This window comes from Alligator sinensis, unplaced genomic scaffold, assembly GCF_000455745.1.
Source record: "Alligator sinensis unplaced genomic scaffold, ASM45574v1 scaffold768_1, whole genome shotgun sequence".
Taxonomy (NCBI): Eukaryota; Metazoa; Chordata; order Crocodylia; family Alligatoridae; genus Alligator; species Alligator sinensis.
In genome coordinates, this window is record NW_005843163.1 from 163,941 (window position 1) to 178,187 (window position 14,247).

The window sequence follows — 14,247 nt, forward strand, 5'->3', positions numbered from 1 at the left end:
AGCCCCCTGCTCATCTCCACCCTTGGGAGGCTGGAGAGCAGGAGATCAAACAGGAGGCTGGAGAGAGCAGGAGAACAGGCAGGAGGCTGGAGAGAGCAGGGGAAGTCTCCAGCTCATCTCCAGGAGCTTGTCTCCAGCCTCCTGCTCCTTCCCCTGTTCATCTCCAGCCTTGGAGACAGAAAAGCAGCAATGCATTCCTAGGCTCACTAAAACCCAATTAAAAAGGAGATGTGTGTACACAACAATCCTGGGATATTTCTGTTCCAGGATAAACACAGGCATGACTTGTCCACGGACAATTGTAAGGTCTGTTCCTGGCCTTAATATATACAAGCACTGTACTGTGGAAGGACTATGCTAAGAATTCAAGTTTCCTACTTCAAAGACATAAACAAACACAGGAAGGCAGGTGGACCATTACAAACAAGTTGGATTTTGTTTTGAAGTGAGTGACAGCTTGATATATGTTATTTGAGACTTCTCCTATGCACCTTTATGGGGGCATACTTAGCAAATGATGACGATCAGGGTGTGAATGAAGCAGGCAAAAGGAGCATTCAAGAACAACGCTTGGACAGAAGGAAGGGACTAAATAATACAAAGCTGATTGGATGTTATGTGGACCTTAAAAGAGAAATTTAAATTGTGTCGAGTCATTTCAGCATGTAGCAACACAAGGGTCAGATTAAAACTACATTTATCATTGACATCTAAGCATACATAAAATTTAAGCCACTACCACAGCTGGTGCAAAGCCTCACTATAACACTACTGCCTTCATATGGCCAAGCTGACAATTGAAAGAGTTTTATGATAAGATGTTGTTCATTACTAAGTGACTAAATGAAGAACAGTGAAAAATTTAATTCGATCCACTGGAATGAACAAATGACTGCTAGAACTGTCACTAGATATTAAAGGAATTACATTAAATTGTATGTTTTTCTTTTAATATTTATGGCAAATTCTATACTGACAACAAATCATGTAGTGCTGTCTTCACATGGAGAGGCAAGCCATGACATAATCCCCAAGTCAAGTACTGGGCTGGGCTGAAGTAGCAGTTTCCAACAATGATTACAATAAATTCCAAAACACCATCAAGCTTCACATCTGGCCATTCCACTGGTATGTACCAAAACAGTTTACCTTAATGACTCTGAAACTAAGATAGCGCTTGTTCAGCATAATGATTTTATATTCATTGGTTCCATCATCCATCACATGGCGGAGGGCAAGCAGGGAGGGAGAATTGGAAAGGACAGCACTCCTCCATGCAGGGTCTCCTTCATGTGCTATAACCAGATTTTGCTCATGGGAGGTTATGGCTTCATAGAGGATAGAAGGGTCATCATATTCATCTGGGGAAGTGAAGTGATCCTGAACCCAAGAAAGCAAGCATTATTTGAAAGTGTCAACTTTTCAGATGCTGACAAAAAAAAAAAAAAAGGTCTTACATGTCAAACACAAACAGATCGATGCAGTGCACAAAATTACAGTGGTCAAAATACAGACCCGCACTATTATGCAATCTATCATTCTTTTCATTTTTTTTTAGTTTGGGAGTAGGTGGAGTTATTGAATTAACTGCTGGATTTTAAAACCTAATATATTTTCCATTTATCAAAATTCCTTCAGGCATGCTTTGGTACATGTAAACTTTATTCATTCAAAAGGTCCCATTAAAACAAAAATTCTATATGCATATTGGTATGTATTTTTCTATTTCTAATTTTTATCTTATTTGTGGTCAAATTTTTCAGCAACCTACAATTTGAAGAGCATTTCAGGATTTATACATTTTAGCTCTGCCACTTCAACAGTGGATTTGTGTTGCTCTACTAGAGTTATCTGCTACATTACTCCTATGATTGCTTAGTTTATATTCACTCTGCTAAATTAAGGAAAACCCGTAATTCTTGGGACTGAGTGGACAAATGCAAGGTATTACACCTCGAGAAGAATAAATCAAAAACAAATATAAAAACACCTGGCTGGATGGCAGCATTATGGAAAAGGACTTGGGAGTGTTAGGAGATCACATACTCAATGAGTCTGTAGTGTGATGCAGCTGCACAAAAGGCAAATGCAGTTTTGCAATGCATCAACAGAAGCATTGGGTGCAAGACACAAGAGGTGATAGTGCCATTCTACTATGCGCTGGCTAGGCCTCATCTAGAATAGTGTGCAGCTTGGGGCTCCACATTTTAAAATGGACATGGAAAAATTAAGAGAGGGTCCAGAGGCAAACAACAAAGATAAAGGGCTTGGAAAACAAATCAAATAAGAAGAGCGCTGAAGGAGCTAGGCATGTTCAGCTTCTGGAAAAGGTACTTAAGAGGGGACATGACAGCAGTCTTTAAATACTTGAAGGGATGCCATAAAGAAAAGGGAAAGCACCTTTCCTCTCTTGCTGCAAAGAGGAGGCCAATAGTATGAAGCTGTAGCAAAGTAAGCTTAGAATGGATATCTGGAAAACTTTTTCACTATTAGAATAGTGAGACAGTGGAACAGACTGCCTAGGGAAGTTGTGGACTCTCCATTTCTGGAGGTGTTCAAGAGGATACTGGGCAGCCACTGGTTGGGAATGATCTAGGTGTAGCTACATTTATGTACTACTGCAGGTATTTTCCACATATCTGGGCTTTACTGGTTGCCCTCACCCTTTCTGCTACATGTATCAGGGTGTCTGTAAGCCTTCCTCAGAGGCATTGGGTGGGGACTATAGCCAAGGATGGGGACTTTGGGGTGTGTCAATGCTCTTGCTGGGACCAAAGTTGGATGGAGGTCCCTGGCTAGAGGGTCTTACACCTCTGCTCGGGGTCAAACTGATTACCATATTTGGGGTGAGGAAGGGATTTTACCCCATGGTCATATTGGTAGAGACTGGGGATTTTTGCCTTCCTCTGTAGCAGAGGACATGGCTCTCTACCTGGGATCTCTTGAGCATATACACTGACAATATTTCATAGAAGCAGGATATTACATGCCGTCATTCCCCTATTTTACCTGCAACAAAGGTAAAGGTGTTAGTGTGTTAGCTCTGTGTTGTATCAGGGTTGATGGTAGCCTGATGTAGAGCTTAGATTATGTATTTTATAGAATGCTTTGGGTAGATGATCCTGCCTCAGGCAGGGGGTTGGAATAGATGATCTCTGGAGGTCCCTTCTAAGCTTCCTTTTCTATGATTCTAATTACCACCAGTACAAAAATAGCATATTTTGGGAAGCTTTCAGCTATTGCTGGGGGAAGGACTTTACCTTTTTTTTTTTTTTTTTTTTTTTTTTTAAGTCATTTAATTCTGTCATAATTTAGCTCTTTCCAATTTTCAGGATGCAACAAAACAGTTTTGGGCTACAATACTCTTTTCTCCTGGGGTGCACATCAGCTGGAAGCCTAATGCACTTGCTAAATTCAGCCATTCTTACCAAGTCCATAGGCCCTTTTATCTTGCTTCACATTTGCCTCTAGCCATCTATTTCTGATTAATTTTTCAAAAGCTGATTATAAGTTACAACGTTCCTTGCTCATAAAATTACAAAAGATACAATGCATCCAAATGATATGATTACAGGATCAGTTTGTTTATCATTTATTAATTTTCCATCCCCGCTCTCTCGCACATTTTCCCCTCCTTCCTTATCTCCCGTTTCTCTCTGCTTAATTTCCCCCTCTCCCTAAGAAATCTCAGTGAAATGTATCTGATGTGGAGACATGTAACTGGTAAGAATTTCATAGCCAAGAATAGGTTTAAACTGCAAACTGCAGTGCAGCAATACTGAAGCTAGTTTTGGAAACTCTATAATGCACCGCCAGGAGCACTGTAGATAATCCCTTTAAAAGAAGACAAGGCAGGAGGGTTGTGGATGATGGAGGGGGAAAATAAATTAATAACTACCTGGAAAGGCTAAGGGCCTACTCGGGCAAGTCAGTGGGCTTAACCATGACGAACATAATTTCACTTGCTTGGCCAGAATGAAAGGGGTGCACAAACCTCTCTTTAAAAACATACTGTAGACACAGTTAGCCCTTTGTATCACTTTAAACACAATTTAAAGCTTGCAAAGCCCTGCCCATATTGGCTATATTTAAAACTGGCCTCAGGCTTTGCAATTTAATCACTAGCATGGATAGCAATCAAAAGAACTATATATCAAATATATTACCTGATGCAGTTTAAGTGACATGCGTATTCCAGGAACTACCACTTTCCTCAGTAATTCCATGTCAGCAAAGATCCATTCATCTCGGATTGAAGAAATACGAAAGTCACCTTTAAACAGGGCATGTAGCCCATACAGGAAGGATTCCAAATTACTGCGGGTTTGGAGAAAAAAGCCCCAAATATTAACATAACTAATCAAAAGTCTCTGTAAGCATAACCCCTTATACAAGGGGCAGGCAATTATTTTGGCTGGAGGACCACTTAATGAGTTTTGGTGAGCTGTTGAAGGCTGCATGGGTAACCCCACCCCCCCTGGTCACCATACTGGGACTGGAAGTCCCACCCCCTTGCCATCTTAGACCTAGACAAAAACCAAATCATATACTAAAAGTCAAACACCTACTAAAATATATTTTAATTTTATTACAAAAAATGCATGTCATGATGTGCGTGCATGTGTACTGTATATAGGAGGGACTGCATAACAACTCAAAAATAAAGTCTCGCTTTTACATTGAGAGAGAGAGTGTGTGTGTGGGGGGGGGATGAGTGTGTATAAGGTGGGGTGTGGGGGGGGGGATAGGGTATGCTGGGGTGTGTGTGTATGGGGAGGTTGTAGGGGCAGGGCGTTGGTGTGTGAGGTTTGCGGAGTGTGAGGGAAGGTGGGGGGTGTGGGGACCCTCAAAACACTTCCCCACATGGTGCACAGCCCCCAGTGCCAGCAGCAGCAGCAGCAGGCAGGGGTGATCAGCTCATGCCCCGAGTAGGCATTGGCACCCGGCAGGGTGCAGTTCCGGCAGTGCTGCATGAGGGGCCAAGGAGGACAACTTGCCTCCATCACAGAGGCTCTGTACCACACATCTGCAGCTCCTGCCTTCACACTGGGGGAAGCCCCAAATAGGACTCTGCAGGGAAGTGGGGGGTGGGGCTCCCTCCACTCCTGACAGAGTCCGTGGACCTGTGCAGCACGGGGCGGGGAAGGCAGCCAGCTCTAGTGCAGGAGCTGCAGGCACCTGGCCCCGGCAATAGAGGTGGCAACAGAAGCCAGCCAAGAACCGCAGGGGCCGGACTGGTTCCTGCTGCATTCTGCAGTCCCAGCATTGCAGCTGGGAACCGTGCACTGCCAGGAGGTGCCTGGCTGGGCTGGCTGGCTCCGGGCAGCGGCCCTGCCCCAGGGCCACGCACTTCCACCCGCTGCCACTTTCCCCACAGCACCTGCCACCACTGCCTTTCCTTTGCTACTTCTCTTCCTTCCCTGCCCACCGCTTCCCTGCTCCCACCCATTCTTATCTGATTCTCCACTCCCAGATGGAGGAAGGCCCCAGAGTTAGCAGGCCAGAAGCCTCTGCTAGGCAAAATCTTTCAGTTGGGGGCTGAGGGTGGGACAGGGCTGAGCGGGCCTTGCTGCTGACACCTACCACCAGCTCCTCCTGGGTCCTGCTGCTGCTGGCACCTTGTTATCTTTGACAGGTAGCCTTGAGAAGATAACAATGAATTTTCTAATTTTTTTAAACGGCCCCACAGGCTCGAGAGAATGACCTGGTGGGCTGGATTCAGCCCACAGACCGGATTTTGCCCACCCCTGCTTTATACAAATCTGCAGGTAATACTGATTTAGAACAGTGTTATTATATGTGAAGACATGCATACTTGTGCTACTTTCCCATAAACCAGGGGCAGGCAATTATTTTGGGTGGAGGGCCACTTAATGAGTTTTGGCAAGCTATTGAGGGCTGCATGACAGGCAGCAGAGGGCAGATAAATATTAATTTTCTAAATTTTTTAGGGGCCTCACGGGCCGAATAGAATGGCCTGGTGGGCCGCATCTTGCTCCCCAGCTGCATTTTGCCCCCCCCCGCCATAAACAGTCTTGGTTAGGGGAGCAGCAAGCTTACACAAGAATGAAAGCCAAGTCACAACAGCATGTAGGCACTAAAAATATGTTAACATTTGCAATGGATGCATTGTAGTTATGGAGACCAGAGTTCAGAATGCATTATTCCAGTGGTTCCCAATCTGTGGTACGCAGACAGCCTGTCAGTGGTAACTGTAAACAGATTTATTATAATTACTTTATATGACAAAAACTGGCTGGTGGTACTTAAGATTGAACTGAAAAATTTGCTGGCGATATTGAAGGTTGTAGCATTTTAAATTGGTGGTGCGCAATCTGTCAGAGTTTGGGAACCACTGCATTATTCTATACTGAGGGATTTTCTAAGCAGATAACCCCAAACTGTCATGGCCCTGGGATCTCCATGGAAACTGGCTGCAGCAATGCAGGCAGGGGCTGCTGGGAAATGGAGCCCAGCTGCTGGCCGGATCCCTCATTTTGTCCACCCCTGATCTAGGGTAAAACTTTGAAGAAAAAACCTAATGTGTTTTGGGACCTGTCATCCCATTTCCAAAAGTGACTTAGGCACTTGAGTCAAAGTCTCACTGCAAATCATGGTACTTAAATTTCTAAGGTACTTTGAAAATGGAACTTTGAAAAAAATGCCAAAATATTACCTCTAGTTTATTAGCACTAGCATAAATGCATAATACACTAGAAGGAAATCCTTTGAATTAATTTAAAGAGAGAATATGGAAAAGTCATGGACCATGCAACCAACCTCAATGACATCACTAATGAGCTAACCTGACTGCTGAATTGCATTATGTGGCTCTAAGGAGTTATTCATCAGTTTTTATCTTATACTTGCCCTTTTACCCTCTACATTGTACTTAGAGTCAAAGAGATGAGTAGCATTCTGTTACTTTATGTCCTATATTTAAGCCATCAACTTGGGGTCTCCCCCCACAAAGCATACAACCATATTTTACACTAACCTTCCATATCAGATTGAGGGTTGATAGTTTGCAAAGAGTTAGGTGACTTGCCCAATATGCAGCTGAGTCCTAGCAAGGTTGACAGAGGAGAGCTGAAGGAGAACTACAGCATGCAAGCTGGCTGCACTGACAGGCCCTGGAGCAGGGGACCTTTAAGTAGACAGCCTACAGAAGCAGCAGCTGCCAGGAGCCCAAGGTCCGGGGAAGGGACATGCTTTAGATTTTGATACATGTTTAACTTTATTTTTGAGCTTTTGAGGAAAACTGTTAAGTACCACATTTATTAATGAAACCATAAAGAAAAAGAGCCCAGATTCAAATAACTAGACATAGTGTCTATCTCCCTGGATTGGGATGATAGGTCAACCTGTGTGTGTGTGGGGCAGCAGATTAGGTTGGAATCTGGCAGCACAGTGGAAGACACCACAGGGAGCAGAAAGCAAAGCAGCAGATTGGGTAGAGTACCAGGAAGGCAGCAGAAAGCAGAGCAGCAGATCAAACTTGGGAAGGGGGTAAGAGTGACACTTGGCCCCTTAATGGACTACGCCATCTGTTTAATTTGGGGGCAGATAGAATACCACTACTTGTGTAAAGCATCATCCATTATCCCTATCTAGATGCTCTTAGGATCTTTGCCTTCTTAAGAAGAACATCGTGTTACCTAGACATGTGATGAGAAGCTGTCCCCAACGCCCTCCGCCCCAGAACGCAAAGTCCATAACAAAGAGTCACCAGGGATGAGTCTTTACTTGCATCCAGTGGCTATAATAAAAACAAAATAGAAAAAAAAGGAAGGTCAGGTAAACAGAATGATATTACAGCAAAGTCTATCCTTCTGGAAAGAATGCTAAAAAAAAAACCCAACAGAAAAAGCTACAAGGGAAGGAGGACAGAAATTCTAGTGCTTATGCAAAGAATAAATCTCTCCCAGATGCCAAAATCCCTGATCAAAATCAAATTATGTATTATTTAAGTAAGTGTCTTATAGATACTGTACAAACCTGATTAGGAAGACAAGTGTGCTGTTTGCCATTTGAATATGTTGCACACCTACAGCATGCACACACCTTCTGTCATGCATACTACATACTTGTAAAATTCATCTCGGAGCACAAAAGACCAACTGTATCCATGATCATCACAGCAAAAGCCATTTTGATAGACCAGACATAAGTCACTTGCAAGTTTCAAATACGTATTTCTAAGTGGAAGGTGATGCGCATAGTATTTACAAAGAAGCAGTTCTGATGTAATATTTGTAATATTTATACAATTCTCTTGGTATTAGACTACCACATATATAAATTATTAAATGCACTTTCCATCATCCCCAAAAAGTATTTGGCAAGTCACAATCACTTAATAAAAAACAAACAACATTCTTCATTATTTTCCATTAATCAGAAAAATGGTTCAAGTGTTACACTTCCTAGAAAGACCTCCTCCTACTCCCTAACTTCCAAAATAATTTCTCACTCTAAAGCCCCAGATGCTTCATTAAATGTTGCCCCTTTTTTCACCTGCATTCCTCACTATCTACAAACGACCATTTATACCAAGGGTGAGCAATCATTTGGGCTGGAGAACCACTTAGGGAGCTTTGGTGGGCTGTTGCAAGCCAGGTCAGTACTCCCCAACCCCCTGGCCCGCAACTGCTCACCACAACTCCTTAAGTGGTAGATTACTGGACCTGGGAGTGGATTGCGGCTCTGCCCAGGCCCCGGCGTGCCACCACCTGGCAATCCTGGTCCTGGCCACAGGGTTTCCATGGAGACCGACCCAGGACCCCTGTGGGCAGGGTACACTCAGCCAGGTGGATGGGATGGGGCTATGGCTGGGCTAGGAGTGGCATCTGGGAGCAGGATGGGTAGGTGAGGTGGGGATTTTGCAATGACAATGCAGGGTCAGGGCCTGGGCAGAGTTGTGATCCCCACTCCCTGCATGCCCCTGCCTGCAGAACGGGCACCCATTGCAGGGATGTGCAGGCAGTGAATCATAGCGCCACCCTGGACCCCTTCCTCACACTGTCATTGCCTCACAAACCTGGCCCCTGACCCCACCCACCCACCCGCTCCATCCGGTACCCCTGGCAGTGGGTGTGAAGTGGATGGGCCAGGGTGCCCAGACAGCAGGGCTGGGTCTGGTGGGAAGAGCTGCTAGTAAGCAGAGTTCAACTACTGAGCCACCCCAGCTCAGCTGCGCACCGGCGGTGGTATAAGGCCCATGTGCCACAGCCCACACAGCCCCCTGTGCTTGGGCTGGCCAGGCCTAAGGGACCTGCCACAAGTCAGATAAAATCCCTGGGCAAGCCAAATTCGGCCCATGTATATATTTTACTTGCCTCTAATTTCTAACATGACTAAAACACATCCAAGTACAGTATAACCTCATAAATCCAGAAATAAAAAATCCAAAATTCTCGAAAATCTGGCACATCAGGGAGTAGTGGCAGCTGGTTCCGGAGCAGTGGAGGAAGAAGGTTGCAATGCGGCAGCTGCCGCTACCATCCACCACCCCATGCCGCCACTCCCCAGCTGGCCACCATTACCCCACCCACCCACTCTGGTTTCAAAAATCCAGAATTTTCAAATTTCCAGCAGATGTTCAGTCCCAAACGTGCCAGATTTATGAGGTTATACTGTATTAGGTAGGACAACTGTACTTACTTCAATCTACTGCGCATGCTTTTATTTGACCAAGACAGATAAAAATACTTACAAATTGAAATAAAGAGAACAGGTATAATCATTAACCCGCTAACCTAGTCCACAACAATACTTACTGTCAAATCAATTTTAAATCTAAATTTCAGTAGAGACTAAAATTGAACCCTGAAAAAAAACGTATGTAAGAGACTTCTGGGAATCACAAACGGTTCTCCTGACTCAATCATGCCTACCTTTTCTCTTCGAGAGCAGCAGTACTCTATCCAGTTGAGGTAAATCACACAAAAGCTCTCTCGGGAGATACCTGCTAGATGATGGTCATAATCTTCATCAATATTAGGATTAAACGTAGGATCTACATCAACATAGTTGCGGTCTGCACACAGTCGTAGTCCTTCCTGCATTGTTTCATTAGCCAACCATTCCTCTAGCTTGGGGGAGGCTGTGACATAATAGATAATGCCCTGAAAGGAACAGAAGTTTAAGATACATAGGTCAATACAGGAAACAGTAAATCTCCATTTCCTTGTACTCACTTGCATAAATCTTGGATGGAAATGTAACGTATTAGCATACCATATTTAAGCAACGCATAAGAGGAATAAATCTAACTGCCACTGGAGATGTGGTATAAATGCATTTGTTTATTAAATTATCTAGTTTGCAATCTATGGCAATCTAAATATTTGATTGAGTGCATGGGAAATTTTATCTGGCAAATATAGGGGATTAAACAGTCAGTTTCTATAGAGTATAAACTTTTAAATTAATGAATGAGGGAGGAAGGGACTATTAAACCTTTTGGCTGTAAAAAAACCTTAGGCGTGTACTGAATGTCTAGCAAGTATTTTAAGCTCTGAGTTTGGTGAAAGGTTATAAAGACCGTGTAAGAGTCGATAAAAGGATCTTTTGAGGTCATCTTTGAAGGTTGGTTCTTGGTGGTCACTGAAGACCCTCTGGCCCTTTATGCAGAAGTGGAGAATTGGTCAATAATTTCTTTCCCTGTAACGCAGTCTTGCTCATGATGATGGATTTCTGCTCCTTGCACCAAATCTTAGAAGTGACTGCATTTCAAAGGTGCTGTGTCTGCATACAATTTATGAAGGACTATGATATTCTTGAAGATAAAGAAAAAGTAATTTCCTAACGATACAAAAATTAGTCTTCACTAACTATAAAGGCAGAAGGCAGGGCAGAGTGGTGTTTAACCAGCGTTACAGAGGTCAAATCAACAGGAAGGAAGATGTTTCTTTGTTTGTTTTAATGGGGAGGGGGCAAATACAACCTCTCTCTTTCTTCAACATTGTCCCAACTAAGTTTGGATTCCAGACTACCCATAACTGAAATGTAAGTAATCATCTTCTACCTTCAAAATTTCCACCAATTGTACAGTGGATATTGTTCATTCTTTGTCCCAGACTATAGTGTAATTTTGCTGCACAAATGCAGAAACAATTACTATTTTTACAAATATATGGATGTCCTATGGTGAAATAATTCACTTATATGTAGTTTGAGCTAAGCTGCTAAGAATTTTGGGCTGTTACAAAAATGTGCACAGAATAACAGTAAGCTATCAGCTGAAGTGAAGAAACGTATCTATGAGACTTGAGTGCTGTCATCCCTACCTTATGGTTCAGAAACGTGGACTACATATACTAGGCATATCAAGAGACTGAACAGCTTCCACATGGGATGTCTGCATAAGATCCTGAAAATAAAGTGGAAGGCAGAATACCAAACAGAGGTACTGGAGAGCACAAGACTGACACACTTAGAAGCCCCTATGAAGAGAAGGAGATTGTGATGCATCGGCCATGTCAGGAGAATGGGAGAAGACAGTATTCCCCCCCAAGAATACTTTGTATAACGAAATTCAAAATGTCTCTAGCAAGTGAATGCACTCTCTATGGAGGTACCACAATGTATGCAAAAATTATATGAAATTGTTCAAAATCAGTGTAGAAAGCTAGGAAGAACGTGCAGAATCCCATCCAATCCAGAGGTAACACCTGACATCGGGTGCAGCTTAAAATGAACTGGCTTTGATCCAGAGGATGGGAGCAAAGCGAGAAAGAAGAAAGCAGCATGCTGTATGCTTGGCTTCCACCTCAAACAACACGTGGATCTGTGAAACTTGTAAACAAATTGTATCACTCTCAAATTGGGCTTGTCAGCCACAAACAGATTCATCAAGCAGCTGACTAGACCTCTTACATGTACATCACAATCCAGATGATCGATGGCTGCCTACTAAAATCGTAGTTTGAGTTACATTTCACAATCCTCATGTTGAAAAACACACATACAATTTGAAAGCATTAGAGTTCATGCTTTCAAATTCAGCAGAGTAACATTATGCTGAAGGACAAATGGACTCTCATATAACTGCAGAATAATACCTTGACATAGTAAGTGGTGAGAATTTTCCGAAGATCAAAGACTTGAAGCATGGAAGCAGCACTGTTATCCGTGATGCTGTAGCCCTCCAGAACGTACTTTGTCACTAGCACCTCCCATGCCAGCCAGCGTTGGCCAAAGGCAGCATTGAAAGAAAGCATATGAGGAAGGTGACCAGGTTCACAGCAACAAAAGCCTTCGTCTTCTTCTACCCCTTCAGTAATAGCCTCTACTTCACGCTGCTGACAGTAAGTTCCTTGGGCAAAAGGAGAGAAAAAACAAACAAAAGGGACATTTAGGGAACTAATCTCAAACTGCTTGATATTTAAACATGGTTGTTGCCAAAAAAAGTAATAGAAGTACATTTCTGATAACAGCTGGTAAACAATTATAACTAACTGTTCTTAACTAAACAAAAGACATGAACTGCTTAGTTCTAATTTGTCATGCTAAGAACAAACAAGCTAATCTGTTATAAGGAAAAAGGCTGTTGTCAATCACTCTGTGTTACACCAAGAGGAAAAGAAAAACCTGGTAGCAATTTGAGAAGCCTGGTTTTCCTCACTTGGGTAACAGAACATAGGTGTCAAACTCACCTTATGCCCAGGGATGGATCCATATCACAGGGCTCCTTGCAGGCCAAATGCGGCCCAGGGCACGCAGTGAGGGCACTTGTCGATGGCAGGGCAAGAGTACAGGAGAAGCCAAATAATGACAGCGGTGGTGGCAATGGACCAAGCAGCCACAAGGTGACCAGAGTTGTATCAGTCCTTGCTCAACCTCCTACTACTGAGGGCCATGTCCATCAGGGCTCAAAGACCCAGAATTCTGTGAAAAAACCCTGCCCCTAGTCTCCCCTTTTCCCCTTCCCCAACTTCCAGCAGCACCACAGGCCTTGCTGTATGTTCAACCTGTAATAGAGGATACAGCAAGAGCCAACTCTGTAAGTTTGTCTAAAACAGTTAAGCTGTAAAACTCTTACCTCTGAATTCAAGCCCCCTCAGTTGGAAGGTCACCAGGCCATTTCCTATCTCTATAAGGTGTACTAGTGCATTGAGGTAGTCAGATGCTAGGATGAAGCAGTCTCCAGTACTGTAGTTTCCCCAACGTCCAAGCAGAAGGTCACCACACAGGCTGTGCTGAAGGGAACGGGTTAAATGCTCATAGAAGATTGAATTCAGGTTGTTATCATCTGAACCTACAGGAAGATTGAATTCAGGTTATCGTCATCCTCATCATCTAAACCTACAGGAAAAATTCAGGCCAAACAAAACCTGCACTTTACAATTACTCAATGGCAATGTTGTTTCAAAAAGCCCAGTTTCTATTTTTTAGAGGCAACTATTCAGAATTGATGCCAGGTACAGTTTAACAATCTGACAGGTTGATCAGGTTCCCATCCAACCAAACCAAAAGATTCATTCCTCTGGTCTGCAAGTCAGTCAAGGGCAAGTCACTGGAGTGCAAAAAAGTTGAGAAACACCACTTTAGATACATAGGTGCAGAAAGAGCCACATTAATGGCCAGATGTAACATGTTACAATGCCACCATTCTGGTGCCACCTAGGTATGTTTAAACAAGTGCTTCATTCTCCTCTTGGCTCTGTTTAGAGTAGGCAGCTCTGGGGTGCTGCTAGACCAAGTGAAGGAAAAAGTAGGTAGATATGGGAAATGAGAGCCACAAGAAGAATGGCAAGAAAGAGCAGAAAGTAACCAAGTTAATCATAATGGAATGATAGGAAGGAAAAAGAGGGGAGAGGAAAATAGATTCCAGAAAAATATAAAAATAGACAAGTTGAACAAGACTGGTTCTACATTTTACAACTGTCGTCTTAGGAGGGTTAAGGATGGAACTCTCAAAAGGTTGTCCTTTATCAAAAGACTGGTGTTCTCGTTTTTATCAATTGGTTTGTCTTGCTCCCCGCCCCATGCCAAATAAAATGCAAATAGCATGTTCTCTTCCTTGAGTGTGATAAACTAATGCCATATGTCGCATTAAAAACTACACAAAAATACACAAAAATAAAAAGTCCTAAAGATTAAGATGGCAGTTATCAACCTTGTTAGGCTGCAGGCCAAAATGACTCAGCTTGGGTTAGAGATGGGAGGGCACCAGGACCCAGGCACCACTGCCACTTTTCCCTGTGGTGGCACAGGGGAAGTGCCTGCCCATCCCTCACTCCT

General features: G+C 43.3%; 1 protein-coding gene across 1 annotated transcript in view; it reads right to left on the bottom strand.

Annotated features, from left to right (window-relative positions):
* The window catches only part of PCNX1 (pecanex homolog 1), a 138,855-nt gene that overhangs the window by 17,144 nt on the left and 107,464 nt on the right, over nucleotides 1-14,247 (bottom strand). The window contains exons 26-31 of the mRNA XM_025194118.1: nucleotides 13,046-13,261; nucleotides 12,066-12,319; nucleotides 9,897-10,127; nucleotides 7,659-7,759; nucleotides 4,167-4,317; nucleotides 1,150-1,380 (exon numbers count right to left, since the gene is read on the bottom strand). Coding sequence (XP_025049903.1) covers nucleotides 1,150-1,380; nucleotides 4,167-4,317; nucleotides 7,659-7,759; nucleotides 9,897-10,127; nucleotides 12,066-12,319; nucleotides 13,046-13,261 — 1,184 coding nt within the window. The remainder of the gene's footprint in view (nucleotides 1-1,149; nucleotides 1,381-4,166; nucleotides 4,318-7,658; nucleotides 7,760-9,896; nucleotides 10,128-12,065; nucleotides 12,320-13,045; nucleotides 13,262-14,247) is intronic.